This window comes from Ranitomeya variabilis, chromosome 4 (genome assembly GCF_051348905.1).
Source record: "Ranitomeya variabilis isolate aRanVar5 chromosome 4, aRanVar5.hap1, whole genome shotgun sequence".
NCBI classification, from domain to species: domain Eukaryota; kingdom Metazoa; phylum Chordata; class Amphibia; order Anura; family Dendrobatidae; genus Ranitomeya; species Ranitomeya variabilis.
In genome coordinates, this window is record NC_135235.1 from 51,840,921 (window position 1) to 51,856,657 (window position 15,737).

The 15,737-nt window shown below is 42.5% G+C and overlaps 1 protein-coding gene across 1 annotated transcript in view; it reads left to right on the forward strand.

The window, feature by feature from the left end:
* LOC143769711 (alpha-2-macroglobulin-like protein 1) overlaps window positions 1–15,737 on the forward strand; it is a 135,897-nt gene that overhangs the window by 22,069 nt on the left and 98,091 nt on the right. The window contains exons 11-15 of the mRNA XM_077258497.1: window positions 4,988–5,149; window positions 6,417–6,629; window positions 7,290–7,362; window positions 9,919–10,064; window positions 14,638–14,793. Of these exons, the coding sequence (XP_077114612.1) occupies window positions 4,988–5,149; window positions 6,417–6,629; window positions 7,290–7,362; window positions 9,919–10,064; window positions 14,638–14,793 (750 nt within the window). The remainder of the gene's footprint in view (window positions 1–4,987; window positions 5,150–6,416; window positions 6,630–7,289; window positions 7,363–9,918; window positions 10,065–14,637; window positions 14,794–15,737) is intronic.

Consider the following 15,737-nt stretch of genomic DNA (forward strand, 5'->3'; position numbering starts at 1 on the left):
AGTGTTGAGCATTCCGATACCGCAAGTATCGGGTATCGGCCAATACTTGCGGGTATCGGAATTCCGATACCGAGATCCGATACTTTTGTGGTATCGGGTATCGGTATCGAAACAACATTAATGTGTAAAAGAAAGAATTAAAATAAAAAATATTGCTATACTCACCTCTCCGACGCAGCCTGGACCTCACCGAGGGAACCGACAGCGTTGTTTGCTTAAAATGCGCGCTTTTCCTTCCTTCCGTGACGTCACGGCTTCTGATTGGTCGCTTGCCGCCCATGTGGCCGCGACACGACCAATCACAGCAAGCCGTGACGTAATTTTCAGGTCCTTCTAGGCATTCAGTATTTTAAAATTACGTTCCGGCTTTGTGATTGGTCGCGTCGCGGTCACATGGGCGACGCGACCAATCACAAGCCGTGACGTCACGGGAGGCAGGAGACGCGCGCATTTTAAAATGCGCGCGTGTCCAGCCTCCCGTGACGTCACGGCTTGTGATTGGTCGCGTCGCCAATGTGACCACGACGCGACCAATCACAAGCCAGAACGTAATTTTAAAATCCTGAAGGACCTGAAATTATGTCACGGCTTGCTGTGATTGGTTGCGTCGCGGCCACATGGGCGACGCGACCAATCACAAGCCGTGACGTCACGGGAGGCTGGACACGCGCGCATTTTAAAATGCGCGCGTCTCCTGCCTCCCGTGACGTCACGGCTTGTGATTGGTCGCGTCGCCCATGTGACCGCGACGCGACCAATCACAAAGCCGGAACGTAATTTTAAAATACTGAATGCCTAGAAGGACCTGAAAATTACGTCACGGCTTGCTGTGATTGGTCGCGTCGCGGCCACATGGGCGGCAAGCGACCAATCAGAAGCCGTGACATCACGGAAGGAAGGAAAAGCGCGCATTTTAAGCAAACAACGCTGCCGGTTCCCTCGGTGAGGTGAGTATAGCAATATTTTTTATTTTAATTCTTTATTTTACACATTAATATGGTTCCCAGGGCCTGAAGGAGAGTTTCCTCTCCTTCAGACCCTGGGAGCCATCAGGAATACCGTCCGATACTTGAGTCCCATTGATTTGTATTGGTATCGGGTATCGGTATCGGATTGGATCCGATACTTTGCCGGTATCGGCCGATACTTTCCGATACCGATACTTTCAAGTATCGGACGGTATCGCTCAACACTAGCCACAAGCTAATTTGACTTCATAATTTCCCCCCATGATAAATACCCCCAGTGACCATGAGTACTCTCCCTGCTCTGGAGCCTTTTAATGGTTATTATTATTATTTATTATTATAGCGCCTTTTATTCCATGGTGCTTTACATGTGAGGAGGGGTACACATAATAAAAATAAGTACAATAATCTTGAACAATACAAGTCACAACTGGTACAGGAGGAGAGAGGACCCTGCCCGCGAGGGCTCACAATCTACAAGGGATGGGTGAGGATACAGTAGGTAAGGATAGAGCTGGTCGTGCAGTGGTTTGGTCGATCGGTGGTTACTGCAGGTTGTAGGCTTGTTGGAAAAGGTGGGTCTTCAGGTTCTTTTTCAAGGTTTCGATGGTAGGTGAGAGTCTGATATGTTGTGGTAGAGAGTTCCAGAGTAGGGGGGATGCACGAGAGAAATCTTGTATGCGATTGTGGGAGGAGGAGATAAGAGGGGAGTAGAGAAGGAGATCTTGTGAGGATCGGAGATTGCGTGCAGGAAAGTACCGGGAGACAAGGTCACAGATGTATGGAGGAGACAGGTTGTGGATGGCTTTGTATGTCATGGTTAGGGTTTTGTACTGGAGTCTCTGGGTAATGGGGAGCCAGTGAAGGGATTGACAGAGGGGAGAGGCCAGGGAATAGTGGGGGGGACAGGTGGATTAGTCAGGCAGCTGAGTTTAGAATAGATTGGAGGGGTGCGAGTGTGTTAGAGGGGAGGCCACGGAGCAGGAAGTTACAGTAGTCGAGGCGGGAGATGATGAGGGCATGGATTAGGGTTTTTGCAGATTCTTGGCTTAGGAATGTACGGCTCCATGAAATATTTTTGAGTTGAAGGCGGCAGGAAGTGGAAAGGGCTTGGATATGTGGTTTGAAGGAGAGATCAGTGTCAAGGATTACCCCGAGACAGCAAGCTTCTGGGACTGGGGAGAGTGGGAAGCCGTTTACTCCAATGGATAGGTTCGTTGGGGAGGTCACGTGAGATGGGGGAAAGACGAAGAATTCTGTTTTGTCCATGTTAAGTTTTAGAAATTTAGCGGAGAAGAAGGATTAAATAGTGGATAGACATTGAGGGATTCTGGTTAGTAGGGTGGTGATATCTGGTCCATAGATGTAGATCTGTGTGTCGACAGCATAGAGATGTTACTGAAAACTGTGAGATTCTATGAGCTGTCCCAGGCCAAAAGTGTAAATGGAGAAGAGCAGGGGCCCTAGAACTGAACCTTGCGGGACTCCGACAGATAGGGGGCGAGGTGAGGAGGTGGTGTGTGAGTGGGAGATGCTGAATGTCCGGTCAGTTAGGTATGACGAGATCCAGGATAGGGCCAAGTCTGTGATGCCAAGGGATGAGAGGGTCCGCAGCAACAGAGAATGGTCCACTGTGTCAAAGGCGGAGGACAGGTCCAGGAGGAGGAGGATAGAGTAGTGTTGCTTGCTCTTGGCGGTTAATAGGTCTTTGGTGAACTTAGTTAGGGCAGTTTCAGTGGAGTGGTGTGACCAGAAGCCTGATTGTAAGCTGTCGAAGAGGGAGCAGGAAGACAGATGGGAGGACAGTTCAAGATGGACGTGTTGTTCTAGTAGTTTTGAGGCATAGGGGAGAAGTGATATAGGGCGATAGCTAGGTACAGAGGATGGGTCAAGAGAGGGCTTTTTGAGGATAGGTGTGACTGAGGCATGTTTAAAGCTGGAGGGGAAAACACCAGTTGTGAGTGATAGGTTGAAGAGATGGGTTAGGGTTGGGATGAAGACTGTGGCAAGGTTTGGGATGAAGTGGGAAGGGATCAGGTCAAGTGCACAGGTGGTGAGATGCGATCTTGAGAGTAGATTGGAGAGTCGATCTTCTGTATTGGTGGAGAAGTTGGTTTTGGAGGTGGAGGGCTGGGTAGTTGGGAGGAAAGGCTCTGGGGGTTGTCGACTAAAACTGTCTCTGATGTTCTCAATCTTCTGCTTGAAAAATTAGGCAAAGTCTTCAGTTGAGATGAGTGGGGAGGGAGGAGGTGCTGGGGGACGGAGGAGAGAATTAAAGGTGTTGAATAACTGTTTAGGGTTGTGAGACAGGGAGGACATGAGGAATGAGAAGTAGGTTTGTTTTGGTGTAGCTTGTGTGGTCTTGAAAGTAGTGAGGGACTGTTTGAATGCGATGAAGTGCTCGTTGGACTGGGATCTTTTCCATCTCCTCTCAGCAGCCCTGGAAGCTCGCCTCAGTTATTTGGTCAGGCTGGTGTGCCAGGGCTTTCTGTTGATTTAGTGAGCTTTGGTATGTGTGAAAGGGGCAAGATATTCCAAAGCTACAGCTATTGTGGTGTTACATAGAGCGGCAGCGTCATCCGCATTGTGTAAGGGACTTATGTCTGTGAGAGGGAGGAGGGATTCAGAGAGTGAGTGTAGATCAAGGTGTTTAAGATTTCTGTGAGGGTGTGCAAGTTTGTGGGCGGGGATTGTAGACAAGAAGTGGAGAGGGAAGAGAATGTGAGTAGATTGTGGTCAGAAAGAGGAAGAGGGGAGTTACAGAGGTTAGATAGGGAGCAGAGGTGGTTGAAGATGAGGTCCAGTGTGTGACCATCTTTGTGAGTGGCTGCAGAAGACCATTGAGTGAGGCCGATGGAGGAAGTAAGAGTTAGAAGTTTAGTGGCAGCTGAGAGGGAAGTGTCAATGGGTATGTTCAAGTCGCCCATGATGATAGTGGGGATGTCCGCAGAAAGGAAATGAAGTAGCCAGGTGGTGAATTGGACAAAGAAAGTGGTGGCTGGCCCTGAGGGGCGGTAGATGACAGCCAGTTGGAGGTTGGAGGGGGAGTAGATGCGCACAGAGTGCACCTCAAAGGGAGGGTAACAGAGGGTGGCAGTGGGATGTGGGTGAAGGAGCAGTTATCTGACAGGAGAAAACCAACTCCTCCACCATGCTTGCTGCTGGGGCGGGTTGTGTGAGAAAGGTGGAAGCCACCATACAAAAGTGCAGCAGGAGAGGCTGTGTCAGAAGGGGTGAGCCAGGTTTCAGTGATGGCGAGGAAGGAAAGTTTGTTTGTAATAAAAAGATCATGGATGTAGGAAAGCTTGTTGCAGACAGAGCGAGCGTTCCATAGAGCTCCTGTGAGTGGGACTGGGGAAGTGGGGGCCTGGCAAATGGGTATAAGGTTAGAGAGGTTACGGAAATTTGTGATAGAGCGTGGATGGGAGGTAGAATTGACTGTGGGGATATGGTGAGGAGGACCAGGATTTGGAGAGATATCACCAGCAGTGAGAAGGAGCAGAGATAATTGTGATAGAGCGTGGATGGGAGGTAGAATTGACTGTGGGGATATGGTGAGGAGGACCAGGATTTGGAGAGATATCACCAGCAGTGAGAAGGAGCAGAGATAGTGTTAGCAGGTGGGAGCAGGAGAAGGCATGAGGTGGCTGTCTGTACTTTGAGACACAGGGTTTTATGTTGAGGAGCAGTTCTGAGGAGGAGATGAGATGGATGGGGAGGATTAAAGAAGAGATGAACAGTTCCTTACTAGGTGTAGGGATTAGGGGAGTTAGCAGAAAGTGAAGGATTATAGGAGTGAGAGTGAAAATAAACAGAAACAATGTTTACAGTGACTGGCCAGTTACCTTCAGTACCCTTCTGGTTCAATTCTGGTTTTAATTCTACATTAATCTATTCTTCACACTACATGACATTACCCCCACCAGTCTAGCACTGCCAGTTCAATAGGTCACCTCCAGTTTGTGCTTGCTTCTGGAGGAAATGACTATTAGTAGACTATGTGTCTTTTTCTTTCACAGTTGAATGTTTTAGAAAATTTTAAGCCTAAAGTGAATGAAACAGTCTACTTGGTATTGGGCTTTGAGGAAGAAGATTTAAACCTGACAGCAGTAACAAATGAAAAGGGAATTGCAGTTTTCACTCTGGACACTTCAACGTGGGATGACATGGTGTCTATGCATGTAAGTGTCTCTATACACTACATGTAGAACTATAGAAAACAGCAGGACCCAAGTAATCCATGGCAGCACTATTCATAGCTTTCTGTATAATCATAGGTTGACTCTCCAATCCTTATCTACTATGTTTTAAAATTTATGAAGAAGTAAATCTTGTTCCGTCATTAGTAATTACTATAAAGGATGCGGCCAATCTGGAATTGCAAGTGGCCCATAGCAGAAAAATGACCCAGTCTATGGTAAATCCACCCTTGGTAGCTACAAAGTCTGATGTGCCAATAAAGAAGCATCAGAATCCTGTGTCCATACTGGCCTTGTGAGAACTTGACATTGACTTTGGGATGTTTAGTCCCGAAACACATCAGCTATGATATATGCCTTATGGTTTGCAATAGAAAATCAAAATAAAGAATGCGTACAGAAGGTGATGAGTGTGAGTGGTTTTGTATTTCTCTACTGAAAGAGCGATGGTGTCATGACTTAGAATTGTGCAATGGTGCTGCCATGGAATGGAGGTTTTAGAAGGTGATAAAAGTAAGAGGCAACATAAAAGATGAAGAGAGAGCCTGTAAGAGCATGTGGAGTCAGAGATACCTGATATGAGAGAATGTGGTAGTCAGAGGCATTTGAGAAGCATCAGGACTTGACAGTTGAAAGATTCCTGAACTGTGCGTAGAGGATGCATCTGCCCTCAGAATTGTCTCTAAGGTCTATCCTTGTGTAGCTCTTTGAATTATTGGGAGAGTTTATGCAACATTCGCAGATGACAAATGGTTGGTATCTGTAAAAGGTAATAACATATTGGGCACTGTGATACATGGAGAGAAGTTGGTTGGTGTTTGAGAATAGGGTTTTGTCCATGCAGGCTATGGTATAGTCCCCCATAGATTCCCAGGTTGGAACAGTAAAATTAGTTTGCCTTGGGGTGGGCTTTTGTTGAGCTGAGAGACCTGACCCTGGTTAAAGGACCAAGGAAAGGAGTTGTGCCATAATTATTCAATGCAAAAAGTTGTTTTATTGCAACAATTCTGTCTTACTTGGGAGCTCCTGATCCAGTAGCCCAACTTGAGTTTTCTTTTCTGTAGCCTCTCTATCTCCTTCCCTTTAGGATTCTTCTTCCAGTACAGGACTAGTACAGGAGAACCAATAATAACGCCACAAGTATTTTTGCTCAGGACTACCTTATGTATCTCCATAGAAACATTTTCTACGTAAATAAAAGAATGGCAAATAAGATAATATGAATTTATTGCTCTACTTCTGTATCCAGGGAAAATTCTCTCTAGAAGATGATGCTGAGGCCCAGCTTACAAGAGTTTATAAATGGCTGTATCCGTTCTACTCTGAAAGTAACAGCTACCTGACGGTACAAGCAAATACAAGTGACTTGTCGTGTGACTCTGACCTGTATCTAACAGTGGAATACTTCATCAGTACGTCCCAGCTGGATCCTGCAGATGGACAACTCCACTTCTTCTACTTTGTGAGTATCCTATAGGTCAAAAATATATGGCGTAAAAGTCAAATAACAAGAGTGAATTATTTCAGACCCCAAAATGTAATGCAAAGGTGATGACAAAAGATTCACCTTTGAGGGTCTCATCTCTATATCGTCATGTTTTATATTTATGGTGCAGGATTGCCAACTTGATTTTTTATTTTTTTCTGGGCAGCGTCTCAAAATGAAATCAGATAGCCATCATTTTTTATAAACACCCTAGAAAAGCATATTACATCATTAAAATGAGTGATCTATGTCTATTTTCCATAATTGTGACTTGAGGACATTAGCTTCGCTCACTGTGAAATGTAAAATGATAATAATGGCAGTCTTAATAATGTACGCAAGTTTTTGCAGCTGCAAAAAATAAAAAAATCAGATGCATCAATTTTAAGTGTCCTTTTTTTAACTATTTTTATGGACTGTCCACAAATTTCTGGACAGTTGGCCAGTCTACTGTGGTAGATGCAATCGTCTATATAACAAGGGCAAATAAAATAACGTTAAAATCATCTAGTCTACAAGTAAGAAAGGTAAAAAAAGCAAAAAATAAAGACTAAATACACTTCAGATCCTGTTTTGTCCTGCATCTCGCCATAAACACAATTGATTTAATATATATTTTTATTTGTGGTCCTGTAGTATATGTCGAAAGGGGTCATTTTATCTCATGGTGAACATGATGTGGATATTAGAGGACAGCCCCTGGGCTCTGGTGAGTATATTAATTCCAATTCTGAAGCAATATGCTAATTGCTAAAGGGGGTTTAACGAACCTACATTTTAGAAACAGTTAGTTAGGCTAGGTGCAGATGACCATGTTTTCTCTCATCTGAGAGAACAGGCTCAATTATGCAAATCACAGAGTTCACTCAGCATAGTGTAATTCAATTCACTCAAATGAGGAGAAACAAATTTCTCCATCTCCTCCATTCTGTTAGCTCGTAGAAATCGGACTGCACTCGATGTCATCCGATAGTTTCCATGAACTCATTGACTTGCATGGCCAAGTGTGATTCAAAAATCAGATCAAACTCAGGCATGCTGCGATATTTTCTAATGAGTCATGTGCACATCCAAATAGAATAACATTGGTCCAAGAGCACCCATGCAAAAATAGAGACGGGTGTACGGGTGAAATTTATCTTGCAGAGACACGCGTTTCCACAAGATAATAGACATGCTATGGTCTGGAGAGACATGCCACATGTCCATCTCCTCAGGGAAGCCTCGGGCATCGGTGCACACATTGTGGGCATGGGATTTCTTGAAATTTCATCCACTATGCTGTAACTTCTGGACTCTGACAAGTACGCAGTGTCCCAACCCACATCGTTTACTGTCCGTGTGCACCTACCCTTACTCTGGCTGAGGAAGAATGATTGGTATAGATAGTCCTCGATACAGTATAATGCAGGTTCCATATAGTACATATAGTAAAATGCACTCCCCATGGTCCTTGATAGAGTATAATGCAGCCCCCCTCAGAGTATAATGCAGCCCCCCTCAGAGTATACTGCAGCCCCCTCAGAGTTTAATGTAGTCCCCTCATAGAGCATAATGCAGCCCCCTCAGAGTATAATGTAGCCCCCCTCAGAGTATAATGCAGCCCCTTCACAGTATAATGTATCCCCCTCAGAGTATAATGCAGCCCCCAGAGTATAATGTGGCCCCCTCAGAGAATAATGCAGCCCCACACACAGTATAATGCAGCACCCCTGAGTATAAAACAGCCCCATCAGAGTATAATGCAGCCCCCACACAGTATAATTCAGCCCCCAACAAACACAGTGTAGTGCAGCCCCCTTGCACACACACAGTACAATACAGCCACTCACACACACAGTATAATGCAGCCCCCCCACACACAGTATGATGCAGCTCCTTCAGAGTATAATGCAGCCACCTAAGAGTATAATGCAGCCCTCTAAGAGTATAATGCAGTGCCCTCAGACTATAATGCAGCACCCTCAGAGTATAGTGTAGCCCCACACACACACAGTATAATGCAGCCCCCAGAGCATAAAGCAACCATTCAGAGTATAATGCAGCCCCCAGAGTATAAAGCAGCCCCCTCAGAGTATAATGCAGCCCCACACATAGTATAATGCAGCATCCCACACACACACACAGTATAATTCAGCCTCCCCACAAACACACAGCATAGTGCAGCCCCCAAACACACAGTATAATGCAGCAGCCACACAAACAATCTAATGCAGCCCCCCACACAAAGTATAATGCAGTCCCCCACACACAGTATAGTGCAGTCCCACCACACAGTATAGTGCTGCCCCAAAACACAGTATAGTGCGGCAGACACACACAACACAGTATTGTGCAGCAGACACATACACAATACTTCACAATACTTACCTCTGGGACATGCTGAGTCAGAGGCAGAGGAAGCATGATGGGAGAGGGAGCATCACCTGATGCTCTCTCCTCCATCACTGCTTTCAATTGTATCAGGCAAATTGCCTCTTCTGAGAAAAAGAAGGACTTAACTTAACTCGTCATTGAGTGATGGACCCTGGGACGCGGGCTGCAGCATTTCCGGGTCTGTCACTCTAGCGCAGATAGAGCATCTGCTAGCTCTATCTGCGCTAGCACTATATGAAATTGGCACTTGCGTTAACAGCAGCCCACTAACACATGTGTTGAATGGGCTGCTGTTAACGCAATGTGAACTTAGCCTTAGGCTTACTGAGGTTAGCATACTCACTATGAAGATCCATGTCAGCATGGCTGTAGAATCCTCACCTAGCCTGATTGACAGCTCCTCATTGTCCCTCCTCCCTGCTGAGACCTCACATTGCTCAATACAAGCTGCTGCTGTCAGTCAGGTTGGAAAGGCAGAGACTGAATACACGTGGACTCATGAGCTTTAACTGGACTCATAAAATGCTGATATTATTATCAGGATTATACATCTATTCTGTTGTGATTGTTTGAAGTATATACACCAAGCTCATTAGGTCTAAGAGAGATGTTTACTTATTTGTGTCATCTGTATTGTAAACTTTAGTGACAGATCCACTTTAAGTACATTAAAATGCAGGTTAGCATCTTAGAAAGCAAATTTGTTCAAGGGGATATCATCATCTCTTCTGGGGTCCTTAATGGTCAGAAGAAGAAAGTAGCAAGGATCCCTTAGATGCAAAGGTGGACGAGTAGTAACTAAAGTACAACAAATATTGAGAATTTAATAGCTTCTTTGACTAGAGAGATATTGAATATTAATATTGATTTAATATTTTTTTATTTTCAGTCGTTCAAGGAAAGTACAACCTAAAGATCCCAATTGGTGTTGAATATTATCCTGAATTTATTTTTGTTGTCCACACAATATTGGACAATGGTGATATCCCGTTCTATACAAGAGAGTTCACAACGACTTTATGCCTGAAGAATAAGGTGCGATCGCAAATGAATTATGGATATTATTGTTATTATTAAGATTTTATGTTAATATTATATGTACACAACCAAACGATAGCTATAAGGATGCAGAGGTAGCAGTCCACCAAGTTGAAATAAACAGTGTCACCATCGCATCATCTGTTGATTGAGTTGTTTCTGGTCTTGCAGCCCAATCCTATTTAATTACTTCCCGACACTTTGGGTGCCAGAATCAAAGGCTGAACCCGCTCTATACTGTTTCCTGGCTGTCTCTTACAGCCGGTATCTGCCTTTAAGAGTGGTGACTGGAGCAATACTTCAATACTGCCATTAATCTCTGACATCAGCTTTTAAGGTATATAATTCCACTATTTTGCTATTTCAGACATCCACAGGTCCCACATTACCACATAGTAATTATGGGGTGCCGCTGAGTTGCCATGGCTGATGGGAACCTTGTGAAGGTCCCCATGGCTGCAATGTTGGTACTGTTTTAAAGCCAAGCTACACATGGGGCTTCATAGGAGACCTTCATTTCAGTTATATACTGTAATGATGTGATATTGCAGTATAAAGAACAAGTGGCCATGTGATTGCAGGTTCAAGTCCTCTAAGGAGACTTAAAAATAAAGTAGAAAAAGTTATAAAAAATGTAAAAATTCACTTCTCCTTTCCCAGTTTAAAAACACATAAACTAAAAAAAATGAACATATCATCGCCTCCATATATCAAAATATGAAATGATTTAACCCATATGGTAAATGCTGTAAATCAAAAATAATCAAAACAGAATTGCCGTCTTTTAGTTGCCACTCATAAGGTTTCATAAAATGGCCACACAACCAAATTCTTTTCCTTACAAATTTCAAAACAAATTCAACGCTTACAATAATAAATAAATATGTATATATATATATATATATATATATATATATATATATATATGTATATACAGGTAGTCCTCGACTTACGAAGTTGATCCATTCTTACACGGCGCCGTAAACCGAATTTCGATGTAAGTCGAACCATACATTCATACAGTACTGTACCATAATAACAGTACAGTACTGCAAACACTTAGCCTATCCAAACACCTATCCTGACACAGTACCCTACATAATTAGGGTGTTATGGCGTGCAGGAGACTCATTTTCCTCGTGTAACCGGGTACAGTGTACAGTACTGGACTCTATTCTTCTGCCACTGCACGTAGTTGCATGTAGTTCGACTTACGACGCAAACCGTGTAAGTCGGAACGAGGCGTCATACAAAGCGTTGTAACCACGAAACGATGTAACTCGAGACCGTTGTAACCCGAGGACTAACTGTATATATGTATATATATATATATATATATATATATATATATATATATATATATAGATATAAAACTTCGGTACTGCTTCAATCAGCAATGGGCAAATCAATCAATGGAGGATCGAGTTTGAGTCGAATTTCCTGAAATTCACAATTTCAAGCAAATTTGAAATTTGATTTGCAAAAAAGCACCATTAACAACACTGCTGAAGCTGAAGTGACTGCGCTGCCTTCCCCATAACAGCATAGTGTATCTTGTTACCATATTATCGTACTTTGTACATTAACGGTCAGTATCTGGGTCATTAGAGATCAGCAGTTCCCAGTAGAGCACAGCTGGGCACAGATCTTTCTTTCTTTCTCTCTCTGTACATCTATCTCTACTTCTCTTTTCCAGTACTAACATGTGCTATCAAATTTTTTGAGGAAATTCAGTACGACCAGCAAAGATTTGCCATTTTATAGCTGTAATCATGTTGACCTGAAAAATAATGTTGTTAAGTCAATTACAGTATACAACAAAATGAACACAATAAAAACGAAACCCAAAACCAAAATCAAGAATTGCAGTTCTTTGTGCATCCTCAACGCACTTGGAGTTTTTCCAGTTTTTCTGGTACATTGGTGGTAAAATGAGTGATGTCAATCAAATTACAATTCTTCCTCCACAAAAAAAAAGGCCCTCAAATGTCTAATTTTTCAGTAAAATTAAAAATGATGGATCTGGAAAGAAGGGGATGAAAAAATGAAATTGGAGTTGAGTTCCTTTTAACCAGGACACTGGGCAAAGCTACAGTACCAGACAGAACATATTAACAGGCACAGCAGTGTAGGGAAAAAAGCAGCCCATTCAATGGAGCTGTTCACTTCAGCACTAAATAAAAAAAGCTCAGAATTTCATGAAACAGAAGCAATACTAAACCTGATTAATCACCCACTGCTTCCAAGTCCCTTGCTGATCCCTACTTTCTGGTACTTCTCTAAAGACAAGAAGTGACTAAGAATGAGCGGACCCATGGAAGTTGGAGTTCTAGAATCCAACCCAAACTTTAGCCAAAGTTCGGTTTGGGTACCAAAACTGTACCTGAACTTCAACCAGAACCCATTGACAACAATGGTGACCAGGACTTTTGAACCAAATTTTTTTTTTCTTTCTCTCTCTCTCTCTCTCTCAGACTTCCCCCTGGAACTTCGAACATTGCAACAGACTTTTGGGGAAAGTCTAGGTTTGGAATTTACACCAGACACTAACTGTCTGGTACGAACCCCGTTAACTGTCTGGTACGAACCCCAAACTTTTAAGTTTGGATGAGCACATCTCAAGTAATGACCACTAAGCCAAACACTGGACTTTGCCGGCACCTGCTGAGCAAGTGATTGGCTGCATTGGTCAAATATCTACTATATGTGACTAGATGCCAGCGTTCCTGCAGATTAGAGAACATTACAGGATCGGACAGTATCAGAATTAAAGTAAAATCAGAGTACAACTTTTACAGTTATATGAAAAAGTTTGGGCACCCCTATTAATCTTAAGCTTAATGTTTTATAAAAATTGTTTTTTTTTGCAACAGCTATTTCAGTTTCATATATCTAATAACTGTTGGACACAGTAATGTTTCTGCCTTGAAATGAGGTTTATTGTACTAACAGAAAATGTGCAATCTGCATTCAAACAAAATTTGATAGGTGCATATGTATGGGCACCCTTATCATTTTCTTGTTTTAAATACTCCTACCTACTTTTTACTGACTTACTAAAGCACTTTTTTTGGTTTTGTAACCTCATTGAGCTTTGAACGTCATAGCTAGGTGTATGCAATCATGAGAAAAGCTACTTAAAGTGGCCACTTGCAAGTTGTTCTCCTGTTTGAATCTCCTCTGAAGAGTGGCATCATGGGCTCCTCAAAACAACTGTCAAATGATCTAAAAACAAAGATTATTCAACATAGTTGTTCAGTGGAAGGATACAAAAAGCTGTCTCAGAGATTTAACCTGTCAATTTCCATTGTGAGGAACATAGTAAGGAAATGGAAGAACACAGGTACAGTTCTTTTAAGGCCAGAAGTGGCAGGCCAAGGAAAACATCAGAAAGGCAGAGAAGACGAATGGTGAGATCAGTCAAGGACAATCCTCAGGCCACCTCCAGAGATCTGCAGCATCAACTTGCTGCAGATGGTGTCACTGTGCATCGGTCAACTATACAACGCACTTTGCACAAGGAGAAGCTGTATAGGAGAGTGATGCGAAAGAAGCCGTTTCTGCAAGCACGCCACAAACAGAGTCGGCTGAGGTATGCAAAAGCACATTTGGAGAAGCCAATTTCTTTTTGGAAGAAGGTCCTGTGGACTGATGAAACCAAGATTGAGTTGTTTGGTAATACAAAAAGGCTTTATGCATGGCGGCAAAAAAACACAGTGCGTTGTCTAGTTGACCGATGCACAGTGACACCATCTGCAGCAAGTTGATGCTGCAGCTCTCTGGAGGTGGTCTGAGGATTGTCCTTGACTGATCTCACCATTCTTCTTGTCTGCCTTTCTGATGTTTTTCTTGGCCTGCCACTTATGGCCTTAACAAGAACTGTACCTGTGTTCTTCCATTTCCTTACTATGTTCCTCACAGTGGAAATTGACAGGTTAAATCTCTGAGACAGCTTTTTGTATCCTTCCCCTAAACAACTATGTTGAATAATCTTTGTTTTCAGATCATTTGACAGTTGTTTTGAGGAGCCCATTATGCCACTCTTCAGAGGAGATTCAAACAGGAGAACAACTTGCAAGTGGCCACTTTAAGTAGCTTTTCTCATGATTGCATACACCTGGCTATGAAGTTCAAAGCTCATTGAGGTTACAAAACCAAAAATAGTGCTTTAGTAAGTCAGTAAAAAGTAGGTAGGAGTATTTAAAACAAGAAAATGATAAGGGTGCCCATACTTATGCACCTGTCAAATTTTGTTTGAATGCAGATTGCACATTTTCTGTTAGTACAATAAACCTTATTTCAAGGCAGAAACATTACTGTGTCCAACAGTTATTAGATATATGAAACTGAAATAGCTGTTGCAAAAAAAACAATTTTTATAAAACATTAAGCTTAAGATTAATAGGGGTGCCCAAACTTTTTCATATAACTGTATTTTATTTTTTTTAATCCATTCTATATTTTTTTGATATTGTCAAAGTGGACAACCCTCTGGTTTTCTATTCCGAGAAAGGTTATTTTTCAATTATCACTGAATTTTTAGTATATACATCACATTGTTTTTTTGCAGGTTGTGCTTAAGTTCTCTAAAGAAGAGGTGCGCCCGGGAGAAAAAGTAAATCTGGAAGTTCAAGCAGATTCTGGGTCACTGTGTTCTGTGCGCTCAGTGGATACAGGACTATTAATCAATAAGAAGCGTGAAACGTTTGATGACATCAGTTCAATGGTGAGATTCAATGTTCCTAAGCAGTCAATAAATCAATACCTTGCATTCTCATATACCATATAAAGTGGTTGCTCCAGAAGCAGCCTCGTTAGAATATATGATAAAGTGATATATAAAATCTCAGATATATACATGAATGGTTTCACAATCTGATTACTCTAACTGTAAAGAACCTTTTGGATAATGATATCTAAATCACATTTCATCCACAGTTAAAGTGCAATTCTCATATTATAAAATTCATAAATTAGTTAAAGAGTACCTTTCTCCAAATTCTTTATCATGTACTGGACATGCAATGTAATAGTGGCTGCAGAGCACAATATAATATTTTCTCTCTGTTGCAGAGATAGTAGAAATCAAGTGATTTGGCACCCAATAAGTTAACTTTTGTTAAGTTTAAGTGGGTGTTATCATATAGTTTTCATTGGGGGCATATAATTTTGTCCCTGTATAAGTTGCCCAATCATAATCAGGCAGCAACACAGCAGAAAAAAAACACACCCTCACAAAAGCTTAGATTTCTCAGTGTGTGAGATGTAAGGATACAGATCTGATCTCTTGTCCTAACCTCCTGCAGGATTAGAAAGTGCTGGGAGATTAGATCCCAGATGAATGCCCTCTTTCAGATAAGATCCCTGTGGTTTAAGGGGCAGCACAGCTGAGTTTACATGTGTCACATTATAAACAATTCTATCAGCTCTCCTACTCTCATAGTACTGTCAGGTTTACTGTACTGCCCCTTTCCCTATGCTGCTTGTCCAGTTACTTTGAGCACAACAGACATAAGAGACATAAGTGTGACTCATCTCCAGACAAGCAGTGTGGAGAGAAGGACAACACAGCAGATCTAACAGTGCTTTGAGAGAATCAAAGAGGATAGAATGGCTTGTAATGTGACCCAGCTAAATTCTGCTGTGCTGCTCTATTCCCTACAGAGACCT